Source organism: Chrysochloris asiatica, unplaced genomic scaffold (assembly GCF_000296735.1).
Source record: "Chrysochloris asiatica unplaced genomic scaffold, ChrAsi1.0 scaffold00045, whole genome shotgun sequence".
NCBI classification, from domain to species: Eukaryota; Metazoa; Chordata; class Mammalia; order Afrosoricida; family Chrysochloridae; genus Chrysochloris; species Chrysochloris asiatica.
Window position 1 is genome coordinate 11,759,688 of NW_006408563.1, and position 15,294 is coordinate 11,774,981.

General features: G+C 41.2%; 1 protein-coding gene and 1 pseudogene across 1 annotated transcript in view; one reads left to right on the forward strand and one right to left on the reverse strand.

Annotated features, from left to right (window-relative positions):
* The first annotated feature begins 1,277 nt into the window (after nt 1–1,277).
* LOC102813409 lies at nt 1,278–2,247 on the forward strand (annotated as a pseudogene).
* Nucleotides 2,248–4,670: 2,423 nt separating this feature from the next.
* Nucleotides 4,671–15,294, reverse strand: part of LOC102813796 (chromosome unknown open reading frame, human C2orf47) — a 14,416-nt gene continuing 3,792 nt past the window's right edge. Inside the window, exons 2-5 of the mRNA XM_006861997.1 lie at nt 12,311–12,382; nt 11,628–11,754; nt 8,700–8,847; nt 4,671–5,009 (exon numbers count right to left, since the gene is read on the reverse strand). Coding sequence (XP_006862059.1) covers nt 4,931–5,009; nt 8,700–8,847; nt 11,628–11,754; nt 12,311–12,382 — 426 coding nt within the window. The 3' untranslated portion in view covers nt 4,671–4,930. The remainder of the gene's footprint in view (nt 5,010–8,699; nt 8,848–11,627; nt 11,755–12,310; nt 12,383–15,294) is intronic.

Sequence of the window (15,294 nt, forward strand, 5' to 3'; positions counted from 1 at the left end):
GGACCCACATCCAATCTATAGAAGTAAATACCTGAGAAGAGGACTTCCACCTGATAAGAGAAATCACATTTGGCTTGCCAGTGCATCAAATCGAAAGCAAGAGGCCCGTGTTCATATCATGAGATCCAGAAAGCTCAACAGTAGTGAGTCTAACCTATTCATGTATTCAATGAATATTTATTGAGCTCCACTATGTACCAGATATTTTTCTAGGTCCTGACTAGAAAACGACAGAAAATGGGGGGGAAATGCTTAAATTTTGGCAAATACGAAACAATGAATATTTGTATACTATATTGATCATCTATCAACACTCATGGAAGCAGTAGTCAAGAAATAAACAATGTAGTGCATTAGGCAAATCTGCTGCACAAGACCTCTTTAAAGTGTTGAATAGCAAAGATGTCAGCTTAAGGACTAAAGTGTGCCTGATCCAAGACACGGTATTTTCAATAACCTCACATGCATATAAAAGCTGGACAGTGAATGAGGAAGACGGTAGAAGAATTGATGCTTTTTGAGTTATGGTATTGGAGGAGAATATTGAAAGTGCCATGGGCTACCAAAAGAACCAATAGATCCATTTTGGAAGAAATGCAGCCAGAGTGTTCCTTGGAGGCCAAGATGGCCAAACTTCATCTCTTATACTTGGACATATTGTCAGGAGGGACCAGTTGCTGGAGAAGGATATCATGTTTGGTATGGTGGAGGGTCAGAGAAAAAGAGGAAGACCCCCAATGAGATGGATTGGCCAAGTGGCAGCATCGATGGACTCAAGCGTGCCAACAGTAGTGAGGTTGGCCCAAGATCAGGCAGTTTCGTTCTGCTGTGCATAAGGTCGCTCTTGAGTTGGTACCAACTAGATGGCACCTAACAACAACAATATCAGTGAAGAAGTCCTAGTGGCACAGTGGCTAAAATAACCAGCTGCTCATTGTAACATTGGCAGTTCAAACCTACCAGCTGCTTAGTGGGATCAAGTTATGCCAGTCTGCTTACATAAATATAAGGCTTTGGAAACCCTAAGGGGCAGACTCAGGCCTATAGGGTTGCTGAGTTAGAAATGAATTGATGGCAGTGGGTTGATTTGTTTTAAATGGCAGATGGTGGTGCTATAAAACAAATCAGGGCTAGAGCATAGAGAGTGATGGAAGAATGGGGAGGGAGGATGTATTTTAAGGTTGGCAAAAATAAAACACATGTAGGCTCTCTGCTCCTCCCTGTTCGACAGGCAGCCGCAGCTTCTCTTGCAGTACCAGCCGCATACCTGAGACAAGATGGTGAAGCTCAGAGTCAATGGATTTGGCCGTACTGGGCACCTGGTCACCAGGGCTGCTGTTAACTCTGGCAAAGTAGAGGTTGTTGCCATCAACGACCCCTTCATTGACCTCAACTACATGGTATATATGTTCCAATATGATTCCACCCATGGCAAGTTCAATGGCACTGTCAAGGCTTAGAACAGGAAACTTATCATCAATGGGAAGCCCATCTCTATCTTCCAGGAGCGAGATCCGCCAACATCAAGTGGGGTGATGCTGGTGCTGAATATGTTGTAGAGTCCACCGGTATCTTCACAACCTTGGAAAAGGCTGGGGCTCACTTGACGGGTGGTGCCAAAAGGGTAATCATCTCTGCCCCTTCTGCTGATGCCCCCATGTTTGTGATGGGTGTGAACCATGAGAAGTATGACAACTCCCTCAAGATTGTCAGCAATGCCTCCTGCACCACCAACTATTTGGCCCCCCTGGCTAAGGTCATCCATGACAATTTTGGCGTCGTGGAGGGACTCATGTCCACAGTCCATGCCATCACTGCCACCCAGAACACTGTGGATGGCCTCTCTGGGAAACTGTGGCATGATGGCCGTGGGGCTGCCCAGAACATCATCCCTGCATCTACTGGTATGCTGCCAAGGCTATGGGCAAGGTCATCCCTGAACTGAATGGGAAACTCACTGGCATGGCCTTCCATGTCCCCACTCCTAATGTGTCTGTTATGGACCTGACCTGCCGCCTGGAGAAAGCTGCCAAATTCAATGATATCAATAGATGGACCCCTAAAAGGCATCCTGGGTTACACTGATGACCAGGTCATCTCCTGTGACTTTAACAGTGACACTTTGATGCTGGGGCTGGCATTGCCTTCAACAACCACTTTGTCAAGCTCATTTCCTGGTATGACAATGAATTCAGCTTTAGCAACAGGATGGTAGATCTTATGGTCCACATGGCCTCCAGAGAATAAGAGCCCCCTGGACCACCAGTCCCAGCAACAGCACTAGAGGAAGAGAGAGGCCCTCAGCTGCTGGGAGTCCTTACCCCAACTCTAATTCCCCTACACACTGAAAAGCTCCCATCTGCAGTTTCCATCCAGACCCAAGTTCTTTTAGACAAATGATCCAAAGTTCCAAATGTATCTATTATCTATCTATATCTGTATATTCTCTTGTACACATCCTTAAAATGCCTAGATAACAGTTTCTAAACACCACTCCCCTAAATGATTCAGATTTCAGTGTAAGGCAAGAGAAGCCTAGGACATACTATGACACCCTAAAGAACAAATGTGCACAAAGACTAACAGCAGTCATATTGAGTCTTTTCTGTCATAGCAGAGAAAAGGAGTTACCACTGACCAAACTGGGAACTATTTAAACATCTACAAGAATATTTAATTATCTGTAATGTGGTAACTGATTCATGTAGGGATATCTTGTATATTAGTTTCCAACTGATGCTGTAAGAAAATTTCACTTCGTGGCTCAAAACAGCACAATCTTATCTACAGTTTTAGAGGACAAAGTCCAAAATGGATCAGCAGGGATATATAACTCTGAAGGTCCTAGGAGAAATGTTTCCTTGACTTGTCTAGTTTCTAGATGCTATCTTCATTTCTTAGCTCATGGCCCCACATCCCCTCAACCTTTGCTTCCATCTCCTAACTCTGACCCTCCCGATGCCCTTATAAGGACTCTTGTGAACACACTCCCCATCTAAAATCCTTACTCTAATTCCATATTCAAAGTCCCTTTTACCATATAAAGTCACATATTCACATTCCAAGGATTTGGATGTATGGACCTGAGATGGTTTCAGCAGAGCTTCCAGACTACAGTAAACTAGGGAAAAGGCCTGATTTTCAGCCAGTGAAAATTCTATGGCTCACAATGGTCTAATCCATAAATGACTGAGGGGATGGCCAAGGACAGGGCAGGGTTTCACTCCAGTTCATGAAGTCACCATGAGTCAGGAGCCAACTCAACAGCATCTACCCATGCATCATTTGACTATGAAATTTACTATGAAGATGCTCATAAACAGCTTCACTAGACTGAGTCTCCAACCCATAAACATGGCATCTCACCATTCATTTCTGTCTCTCTCAGTAATACTTTGTAGTTCTCAAAAGCAGCAGTGTTCACTATATTTTGTTACACATTTCTTTTGAGATATAGCAAACAGTATTTTTAAACTCCATTTTTTATTTATAGTGAGTTCTGGTGTTGGAGAACACTGAAAGAACCTTAGACTGCCAAAAGAACAAACAGATCTGTGTTGCAAGAAGTACAGCCAGAGTGCTCCCTGGAAACCAGAATGGCCAGACGTCCTCTCATACTTTGGACATACTATCAGGAGGGACCAGTCACTGGAGAAGGATATCATATTTGGTAAAGTGGAGGGTCGGAGAAAGAGGAAGACCCCCAGTGAGATGGACTGGCACAGTGGCAGCAGCGATGAGCTCAGGAGTAACAACTGAGGTTGGCCCGGGACTGGGTAGTGTTTTGTTCTGTTGTGCATAGGGTCGTTATGAGTCAGTACCAACTAGATGGCACCTAACAACATCAAAGCTCATGGAAGAAAGATGCAGCTTTCTGTTCCCGTGATGATTTAAAACCTTGGAAACCCTATACAGGATTGCTATTAGTCAGAACAGACTCCCTAGCACTTAACAAAATAGCAAAGCTCAATTCATTTTTATAAATTAGCCTTGTAGCTTGTGAACTAGATATATTCATCTATTATTTTAGTAGCTTTTTGGTAGACTCAACAGGATTTTACACATTCCTAGTCATGTCCTGAGAAAATGCCCTCCCTTTGAATGATGTTTTCCTTTTTTTTTTTTCTGCCTTAATGCACTAACTAGGATACTGATACTAGTAGGGGCAGACCTCTTTACTTTGTCCTCTCAGTATGACTGTGAATGATTGAGCTGTAGATTTCATGTAAGTGCTCTGTCAGGCTGAGGATGTTCCCTTCTCTTCCTACATCCATTCTATCATATCAGTCAGTGGCCAAAGAGGTAGCCAAACAGCAACTGTGCTTCTTAAAAATGAACTTTTTTGCATACTTGAATTAATGGTGTTTAAGTGTACTGACCACAAATGTTTAACAGCTATTAGCTGAGAAAAGAAATGTACCTTTTCAATACTTTATTATGGCTATAAAATTACATACAAATTTGTGTATACACACACATACACACACACACACACACACACACACACACGAAACCGTGGTGGCACAGTGGATTAAGCACTAGGCTGCTAACCACAAGGTCAGCAGTTCAAATCTACCAGTGTGCCTTAGGAAAAAATATGAAGTTGTTAGATCCCATAAAGATTTAGTTTTTGAAACCCTACACAGCAGTTCTACTCTGTCCTATGGGACATATAAACACATCTAGCATTGAAAATGACACTGAATATGACACCAATAATTGTTGCAGCTTTTTTACTTAAGAGTGCTTTTAAAGAAGGTGATCACAATGGGGGGGAGAAGCTTTATCATATCATGCCAATATACTTCAAAGAGTATTTCAAAATAATACAAAAACAGACTTAAGTGAAGATCAAATGATCCAAAAGATGTTCTTCCTTAGTTTTCACAGCAATTGCTAAAGGTCCATAAGCTGATTTTTCCAAGAAAGATTATTCTAATAATTTTGAGTGTTCAATCCTTGAAATGGTCCAATCAGGCTTTACTCCTTGTGTAAACTCCCTGTGAAATCTAGAAAATAAAATTACAAATAATGTAAAAATTATACCAGTTCAAATACTTCCTGGGTAGTAACTGTATCATTGGAAAGTATATATTAGAGGCAATTTTTAGCAACAAGCTAATGGTTAAAGATAAATACAAGTCAAACAAAAAACATTTAATTCTACCTATTAAATTACACAAAAAAAACCCCATAAACTTAGAGGTACTTCCTCAACTAAAATAAGTATTTTTAATGGGCTGATCTATATTCAACATCTGCCAACCTCTGACAAAAACATGGATATGATTATGTGGTTAAAAACTAGCCACGTTGTGTATTCTGGAGTTGAAGTAGACTCAGGAGACCCTAAAGGATTCCTGGGATCAATCTTGAAAATAACAGCATTTATGAGTACTTAGGAACATAAACAAAGTAAAACATTTAAAAATCATCACCCTTCAAATTTGTTATTTCTAGTACAGTACTTCCCTAGAGAGAACTCTCTTGCTCAAGAAATAAACCCATTCCTCACTACTTCCCTTGGTCTTAAGGAATCGGGCTATGAACCACAAGATCAGCAGTTCGAAACTATCAGCTGTTCCATGGGAGAAAGACGAGGCTTTCTGCTGCCGTAGAGTTTACAGCCTCGGAAAGCCTGTACAGGGTTGCTATGAGTTGGAATCGATTCCACGGCACATAATCACCACCACCATATTGTTGTTGGGCTCCTGATGTGGCACTATGGGTTAACGCGCTGGACTGCAAAGTTGGTTTGAACCACAAGGTCGGTGGTTCAAGCTCACCAGCCGTTCCTTGGAAAACATACACAAAGTCGCTATGGGTCAGAAATGACTCACTGGCACTTAACAACAACATTGTTGTTAAGGTCCGGGTGTGGCATTGCAAGATAATGCACTAGACCACAAGGTCGGTTTCAATTGTAAGGTTCAAATCCACCAGCTACTCTTCAGAAATCTTATAAAGGGTTGTTGATGGCACTTAATGACGACATATTGTTGTTGATGAGGCTTTCTACTCCCGTAAAGATTTACACCCTCGGAAACCCTGTACAGGGTCGCTATGGGTCGGACCCGACTCAACGGCACTTAACAACAACAACAAATTGTTGTTGGAGACCTAGCATGGTGCTGTAGGATAAACACTGGAGGTTCAAGCCACCAACTGCTTCTTAGAAACCCTAAATGGGGTCACTATGAGTCAGAACTTAACTTGAAGGTACTTAACAGCAAAATCAATGTTGTTCAAGTCAATTCCAACTCAGTGACTGTATGACAGAGCAGAACTGCCCTAGAGGATTTCCCTAGGCTGCAGCCCTGGTGGTATCACCTGTTATCTGCTCAGCTGCTCATCCAAAGGCTGGTAGGCTGAATGCCACGTAGACTGTTGCTGCTGTTGTTAACTGCCATCAAGTCGGTTCTGACGCTTAGTGATCCTGTATAAGGTTACCAAGAAGTGGATGGGTTTGAACTGCCTCCTGTATAGGGTTACCAAGAAGTGGATGGGTTTGAACTGCCTCCTGTATAGGGTTACCAAGAAGTGGATGGGTTTGAACTGCCAACTTTGTGGTTAGCAGTCCAGTGCTTATCCTATGGTGCCACACCAAGTAAAGATTACAGCCTAAAAAACTTACAAAGCGGTTGACTTTTATATGAGGATGCTGTGAGTTGAAATTGACACAACAAAATCTAACAACAATCTTATGGGAACAGGTCACCAGATCTGCTCTGGATTCAAACTGCCAACCTACCAATTAGCAGTTGGGCCACTAGGACATCTTAGTTTTAAGATATTTGTTGTGAAGTGCCGTCGAGTCAGTTCCTACGCATAGCGACCCAGAGTAGGGATTCCGAGGAGCAACTGGTGAGCTTGAACTGCCAACCTTGCAGTTCAAATGGCTTTGCAGTCTGCACATTAACCCACAGCGCCACACCAGGACTCCAGTTTTAAGATAAAGGTACATCTTAAAGATGGCAGTTAACAATAATAATGTATCTTACTGAAGAGACAAAATCTAAGAGTTGTAAGTATCTGAATATAAGACACTATTTTGGGTAATTAAAACAAAGCAAAATACAAAAAAAAACAAAAACAAGCTCAAACAAATAAAAAATTCTTTCTTAGATCATTTCCGGGATTTGTTATTTTAAAGCCAATTGGCACAACAATGGCATTGTTTTAAATGGATAGTAAATTATATGTTTCCACTGAGGTGCTCAAGGAGCCCTAGTAGTATAAGTATAGTGCTTACAAATTGGGCTGCTTACTTCAGAGTCAGCAGTTCGAAACTACCAGCTGCTCTGTGAGAGAAAGATGAGACTTTCTGCTCCCGTAAAGATTCACAGCCTCGGAAACGCTGTACAGGGTCGCTATGAGTCGGAACCTACTCCACGGCACATAACCACCACCACCACCACCACCGAGGTGCTCAGTTTCTGATTTTATTAGCGTAACAATACACACTGTGGTGTCTCATTCAAGTAACTCTCTAACCTCCTAGTAGACCTACAGAAAGATAGCTGCCGTTGAATTAACTCAACTCGTGGTGACCTTACAAACAGGGCACAGAACTATGTGTTGCTTGGTTCTGCTTCGTTCTCACCATCACCAGCATGTTTGAGCTCATCTTTGTGGCTGCTATGTCAATCCATCTCACTAAGGGTCTTCCTCACCCTCGCTGGCCCTCCACTTCACCAAACACAAGGTCCCCCTCAGTGACCAATCCCACCTGATGACATGTCCACAGCAAGTGAGCTGGACAATGTTCTGCTCTGACTCATAAGGATTTCTTTGGCTACTTTTTAGAAGTAGATTACCAGGCCTTTCTTCGTAGCCTGTTTTAAACTAGAAGCTTTGCTGAAACCTCTCCACAACTGGTGCTCCTGCTGGTGTCTGATGCTGGTAGCTTACCTTCCAGCATTAGAACAACACGCAGCTACCACAGCATCAAGAACTGACAAGGCAGGTGGGGGGGCTACTAGGCAGGAGCTCCATATGGGCAGAACGCTTCCATTCTGTATCTGAACTCCTACTTAGCACTGACTGTATAGTAGAGGATCACTAAATGCCTATCATTTACGTCAGATTTTCTTTTCCAAAAATAACTGAAACCGTATCTTCCATCCCACACGCTCTTCTACAATGTGATGTTGCTCCTCCCTCAAAAAGAACTACAATCTGTCCACCCCTGAAAACAGTGCAGGCCCTGTGCTTTGTCCGTTTTCTGTCTGTACCACGTAAAAACTATGAGCCACATGAGAATACAAGCAAAAGCCAAGAGGAGAAGCCCCAGAGAACAAGGTATCACACAAAACAGAGTTTTGTCAAAATGGATCCTCAGCTCTGGCCTTTTCAGCTGCAGGTGATACAGGGACAAACTCCCAGTTAAGTCTTCCCAAAACTCTGGAGCCATGAAATTGCAGGCTCTATAAATGGTTGGTTGAGCCACTACATTTTAGGATGGCTTGTTATGTAGCAATAAATAGCTGAAAACCAGTGAACTACATTCAGCAATATAACCTTTTTCTAAACTCTGAATACTCCTGTTTCATGGCTAGTGCTTCTTTCGGACCTTTTTTCTTCATAAACAACTTGTCATATTTCAATCCTTTCATTTTTAAAGCTCTGATTAATTTTATACCTTCACGCTACTTTGCATTTTCTAGAGAAAGGAAACAATGAAATATAGTTAGACTTACTCATAGGTTGCATTAAGAAGTTGTTTGGTTTCCACACTCTGATCTCCCAACTTAACCTGGAATATACTGGCTCCAGTTAAAGTTTCACTGGGGACTTTGGCACTGGTTAGATACCAAAAGCACATCAGGATGTTAACAAACTTCCTTCCTTAGAGAAAAAACACACATACACACACAAAAACAAATCACAGTATTTTATTATCCACATATACAAAATGAAATCAGAACATGGCAGTAGCTATAGTCATTAAGGATCAAATTTTGTGCTCAGTCTAGTGGTACTGTCAGATAAGCCCTGGAATGCAAACCACAAGGTCGGCTGTTCAAACCCATCAGCTGTTCTTCGGAAACCCTACATAGGGTCCCTATAAGTTGACTCTGACTCAATGGCATTTAACAATGTGGGTAATGTTTTGCTTTTAGAAAATTTGCTTAGTTTATGATACATGTTGTTGTTGTTGTTGTTAAGTGCCATCGAGTCGATTCCGACCCATAGCAACCCTGTACATGATTTCCAAGGAGTAGCTGGTGAGCTTGAACTGCCAACCTTGCAGTTCAAACAGCTTTGCAGTCTGGTGCATTAACCCATATCACCACACTAGGACTCCTTATGACACCTAAGGTGGCTTAAAAAGTTTATGGAGAATTTCCATTATCTTTCAACTCCTTTTTCCACAGACTTTTTGAAACCTTCTCATACATGCATTCTTCCCTGTATCTCAGTAGTAATAATTTACTCAGCACCTACTACTTAATATGTATGTTACATGGATTATTTTCAATTTGGGGCCTTTTCTAAAATTATAATAATATTGTGACAGATCTCTGTTGTCAAAGCAAAATGAAGAAAAGAAAAGATCCCACATTTCTTGCTGCTAAGTTACTAACTTCATCTCAACTTCCAGAACGGAAAAAAAAACCTTCTACCCTAATTCACTTTGCAGCCTCTGTCCATAAATTACAACATTCTGGTACGGAGATACAATTTGAAGCATTCAGGTGGAAGAAAGTATTTATTATTAAAAGTACCTTTGCAAATGCTTCAAATTAACATCGTGTATGAAAAGTTTTCTAACAATTAAGAGTCTTCCATCATAAGAGCCTAGGGAAGTGGGTCAGGCCAGGCGGGATTTCCTGGGTCCCTGGCACAGAAGACGTACGTCAGGACTCCACATACCGCCTTTGGTAAGGTGCAGTCACCACTTTCCCATCACTCTCTATTTAGCAGAAAGCACCGGGGTTTTCTTTCTCTGATAGGTTTCAGGCTTTTGCAGCTTTTACTGTATTTGTAGAGGATATGAATACATCAATGTTTTTTTCAGGAATGCTATTAGGGCCATTTATTGGATTAGAACCACATGACCACTAAAGTTCCTTCCAACATTTTTCATCAATCCCCAAATAAATCCAAATTGGGAATTCTGTAATTAATCTTACTTTTAAGTCAGTTTTTAGCTGGTACTATTTGGCGCTGTGGGTTAATGTCCCAGATTGCAAAGCCGTTTGAACTGTAAGGTTGGTGGTTCAAGCTCACTAGCTGCTCCTCGGAAACCCTACACAGGGTCATTATGGGTTGGAATCAACTCAACTGCACTTAACAATACAATTTACTTTGATTTTCTTTTACCTCTTTGTGGTAGTGTGCCGTGGAGTTGGTTCTGACTCATAACGACCCTGCAACTAACTGCATAGGGTTTCCAAGGCTGTAAATCTTTACGTGAATAGAAAGCCTCATCTTTCTCCCTCGGAACATCTGGTAGTTTCAAACTGCTGACCTTGAGGTCAGCAGCCCAACTCGTAACCCCTATGCTACCAGAGCTCCTTCTTTAACCTCGTACTCCTGTATAATATACAGCTGGAAACTGAAATTCTTCTCATTCTTCAAATTAGAAAATCTAAAACACAAATATTCTCAGTTTGAGACATGGGAGTAGCTTGTCCTAGGATTGTCACCAACCTAAGTGATAATGCTCTCGCCTGTGAATGAAGCTGAGGCCGAAGAAAGGTCTGGAGAGAAGAACAGATGGAACTGTCAACATATCTCAATTCTTCCAGAGTCAGATTTGTAAAGTGCGTATTACTTTCTCTTAAGTCTACAGATACACTCCAGTATTGCATGATTACCCTACTACTTGGCTTATGATATAAATATAATTGTGGATCATGTAAAATTGACTAGGTGCAGTGAAGTGAATTACTTCATTAGTTTTTGTATAATTCCCACAAAATACTGTTTTTGCCTTGATGGTATGGGTAAGAGAAGGTGGGAGAAGATGCTGATATGATTATCTGATTCAGTTGTAGGGGGTTGTTAACAGGGTTATTTGTACAAGACTGTAAACACTTGGAAGTCTACTGTGTATAAAATGAGTCATCTCAGGAACAGGACTAGGGAATCCCACTACCATTCAAAGGAAAGCCAGGAGTGTAGCACATCCTTTGGCCCTTAAGATCCCTGCAGGTGAAAGCTCCTGAACTCAGGGACAGAAAGCTGTGAAACTAGGGGAGTAGCAGAGGAACACCAAAACCAAGAGCCAGAGCACAAGCCAGAGCACTGGATTTTCTGGCTGACGACAGATTAAGTAAAGCTGAGTGCCTTTGGCTAGGAAGCTCTTTGCAGAGTGGAGTGCCTCCAGGCACTTAGCTGGGGGGTGCTAGGTTTGCTGACCTACAGAGATAGAGCTGAGCACCTTTGGGCTGAGGGTCATAGTGGAATGTCCTGTGGGCGTTTATCAGCAGCTCTAAAACAGCTTTGTAACATTGCCCAGGCAGAGAGAGGCCTGCCTGTGAGCACGGCTGACTAAAAGAACTGTGCCTGGAGCATTCCTAACAAACCACACAACTGTGAATATGTGTCTGAGCTCTGATCAAACCCAGCTGAGTGCTGTGGGAAGGCTTGACGGTGCTGTTTTTAACACTGGGCTTTACCTTTCTCATCATAGTAAATGGAGATGTCTCCTGTTGATGAATATACAATTTCGTCTATGTCAGCAGCAAGGGCATTTTTATGGTTTTCAGGCAGTAAAGGAACCTTGTCTTTCAATACTTGTAGCACCTAGGTTTGAAAAGAGCTAATCATTAGTTTATCAGTTCAACTTTTGCAAAACGTGGTCTTTATCATGGAATGAATTTTCCTACAGCATTTTAAAATTTACTATATCTACTTGCATTTTCAAATGTAAAGCTGACAGATGTTTTTATGCCCTTCCTTTTGGGGAAGTAACTACTTATTCAACTTGGTAATTCCAAACAGAACATTCTATTTAAGAGCAAATTAAAGACATATTTCTTTATTTATACCATAGATTACAAGAGTCATTTCATGCTTTAGACGAGCCCTGGTATGATGCTGTAGGATAAGCCCTGAACTGCTAACTACAAGGTCAGTACTTCAAACCCACCAGTTGCACTAAAAAATCCTATACAGGGTTGCTTAGTAGGAACTGAAGCGATGGCACACCACAGCAAAGGACTCATAAGAACAGATACAGGAATACTAGTTTGGAGGATGCTCACAAACACTTCCTAATCACAGATAAAGATAGTGTATATCATCATTTTACTGCAGAATAAGACACTGAATTTAAACAGAAATTAAAATAATACTTTACCTCTTTGGCCACAAGTTCTTCCAAAAGATCAAATTTGCACTGTGACAGCAAGTTTGATACAAGAGCAAAAGCCTTAAAAAAATAGTATGGGGAGTGATTATTAATATTTCAAAATAACATGCAAATCATCGTAACAATGGACAATACTCTTATTTAAACGTTTAAGTGTAACAAAGACTTTTATGATAAACAATGTCAAATAGTCAAATAGCAATGTCACACATGACTCCTTCATAGTTGGCTGAGGTTTGACCTTCCCACATATACAATATTATCTGAGCAAATTGCTAATAACTAGGTGTCCATGCTCCTAGTTATTGTTGTTATATGCCGTGGAGTAAGTTCCGACTCATGGTGACCCTGCACAGGGTTTCCAAGGCTGCAAATCTTTATGAAAGCAGAAGTCTTCATCTTTCTCCCGCAGAACAGCTGGTAGTTTCGAACTGCCAACCTTGAGGTTAGCAGCCTGATTCATAACCACTATGCTACCAGAGCTCCTTCTCCTAGTTATTGGCACCTGGTAAACAACAGTATGTGATGTACACATTTCTTGTTGTTGTTAATTGCCATGGAGTCGGTTCTGACTCACAGTGCCCTTGTATAGGGTTTCTGAGGCTATAAATCTTTGAGGACTCAAACCACCAACCTTGTAATTCGCAGTCCAGTGCTTATACTACAGAGCCACTTCACTCCCTGAAGTACACACTGTTGTTGTTGTTGCTAAATGTTGTCAAGTCAGTTTCAACTCACAGCAGCCCTCTATAGGGTTTCTGAGGAGCAGCTGGTGAGTTTGAACCACCGATTCTTGCAGTTAGCAGTCCAGTGTTTGTCCTACAGTGCCGCATTAGAACTCCGAAGCACAGCCTAGGTGCCTCAACAAACACCCTCTAATATACTTCTGTTTATGGAGAAAGGTGAGGCTTTTTGTTCCCGTACGGATTTCCAGCCTCGGAAACCCTATACCGGGTTGCTATGAGTGGGAATTAATCTGAAGGCAGTGGGTTTGGCTTTGGTAGATACTTCCTTTCAGAAGTCAGACAAAGAAAACAACTGTTCCGACTGTGTCCTGTAGCATCTGTCTTATTGTGCGTAGTGTCAGCTGAGAAGGAGAGCAGCCTATATCGCACTGGAAGTTAGCTCTGCATTCCAGTCTGAACCTCATGAAAACAGATAAGGCAAGTTGGGGAAGTAGGAGAAAAGACAGCAGTGAACCTCATCTTAAAAGTATGAGGTTCATATAGTAATGTAAAAAAAAACCAGGAACACACAATTGTAACCCTCTACATTCCAAGCAGTGATAAATACAAACTGAATAAGACTCCACCTGTCTTCAAAGAGCTTCCAGTCTACAGAGAAGAGAGACACACAAACTGACAAGTTCAAGAATTCAAATGGAGGTAAGAAGAGAAGGTATGATAGCATACTGAAGAGTCACTTAGCCCAGTTTATAAGGACAAAAGAGGGATTCCTAAAAGTAACAGCTAAACTGAAACCTGAAGAGCTGACAGGAAGGAAGCAGGGATGAGAGGAATTTCAGACAAAGGATACTATGTGGTAAGTGCCGCCGAGTCAGTTTCGACTCACAGCAACTCTTTGGCTAGGTGGTGCTGTAAATGCTGGATGTTATGCCATTGGTATTTTGAATACAGGCAAGGTCACCCTGGTGGACAGGTTTCAGCAGAACTTTCAGATTGAGACAGACTAGGAAGAAGGAAAGATGGACCACTTGTGAATGGTTAGCCACTGAACACCTTACAAACAGCAGCAGCATATTGTCAGATATAGTTAGTGCCAGAAGAGGAGGTCCTCAGGTTGGAAGGCACTCAAAAATGACGGGGCAGAGCTGCCTCCTCCAAGCTGAGCTGATTTTAATGACGTGAATGGAGTTACACTTTCCGGACCTTCATTTTCTGATGTGACACAACTAAAAGAAGCAGTTGCATACATCCATTAATAATCGTAACATGGTATGTATGAAGTACAAATCTAGAAAAATCATAAGTTATCAAAAATGAAAGGCATTTACGAGTCAAAATGGACTAGTATTGCCCATTTTGAAGCCGACAGTCATAGTTTACTATGCGAAACCTGACAAATTAATGAAGAATAGCATCACATTCATCTTCAAAAGTAGCATTTTGAGATCCATCTTTAAGTACAATGTTTTCTGTTATAGGATTGTATCCACAAGCTTACAAAGGAGACCAGTTAATACCACTGTTAAAATTTATGTACCAATCACTAAAGCCTGTGATGATGAAATTGAAGAATTCTACCAACTTCTTTAGTCTGAAATTGATCAAACACGCAATCAAGAAGCATTGATAATTACTGGTGATTGGAAAGCAAAAGTTGGAAACAAAGGAAAAATCAGTAGCTGAAAAATATGGCTTTTGTGATATAAATGCTAGAGATCGCAAGAATCTTGCAAGACAGAATTTTGCAAGACCAATGACTCATTCATTGTAAATACCTTTTTCAAAAACATAAATGGCTACTATACACATGGATCTCAACAAATGAAATACAAAGGAATCAAACTGACTACATCTGTGGGAAGAGATGATGAAGAAACTCATTATCATGCACCAAAACAGGACCAGAGGTCAACTGTGGAATAGACCATCAATTGTTCATATGCAAGTTCAGGCTGAAGCTGAAGAAAATGAAAATGAGTTAACAAGATCCAAACTATACCAAGCATATATCTTACCTGAATCTAGAGATCATCACAAGTATGGATTTGATGCATTAGACACTAATGATCAAAATCCATTAGAATTGTGGGATGACATCAAGAACATCATACATGAAGAAAGCAAAGGGTAATATAAAAAGATAGGAAAAAAAGAGAAGACCAAAACAGTTATCAGAAGAGACTCTGAAACTTGTTCTTGAGCGCTTAGAAGCTAAAGTGACTGGAAAACACGAAGTATACGAGCTGAACAGAAAAATTCAGAGGGCAGCTACAGAAGACAAAGTCA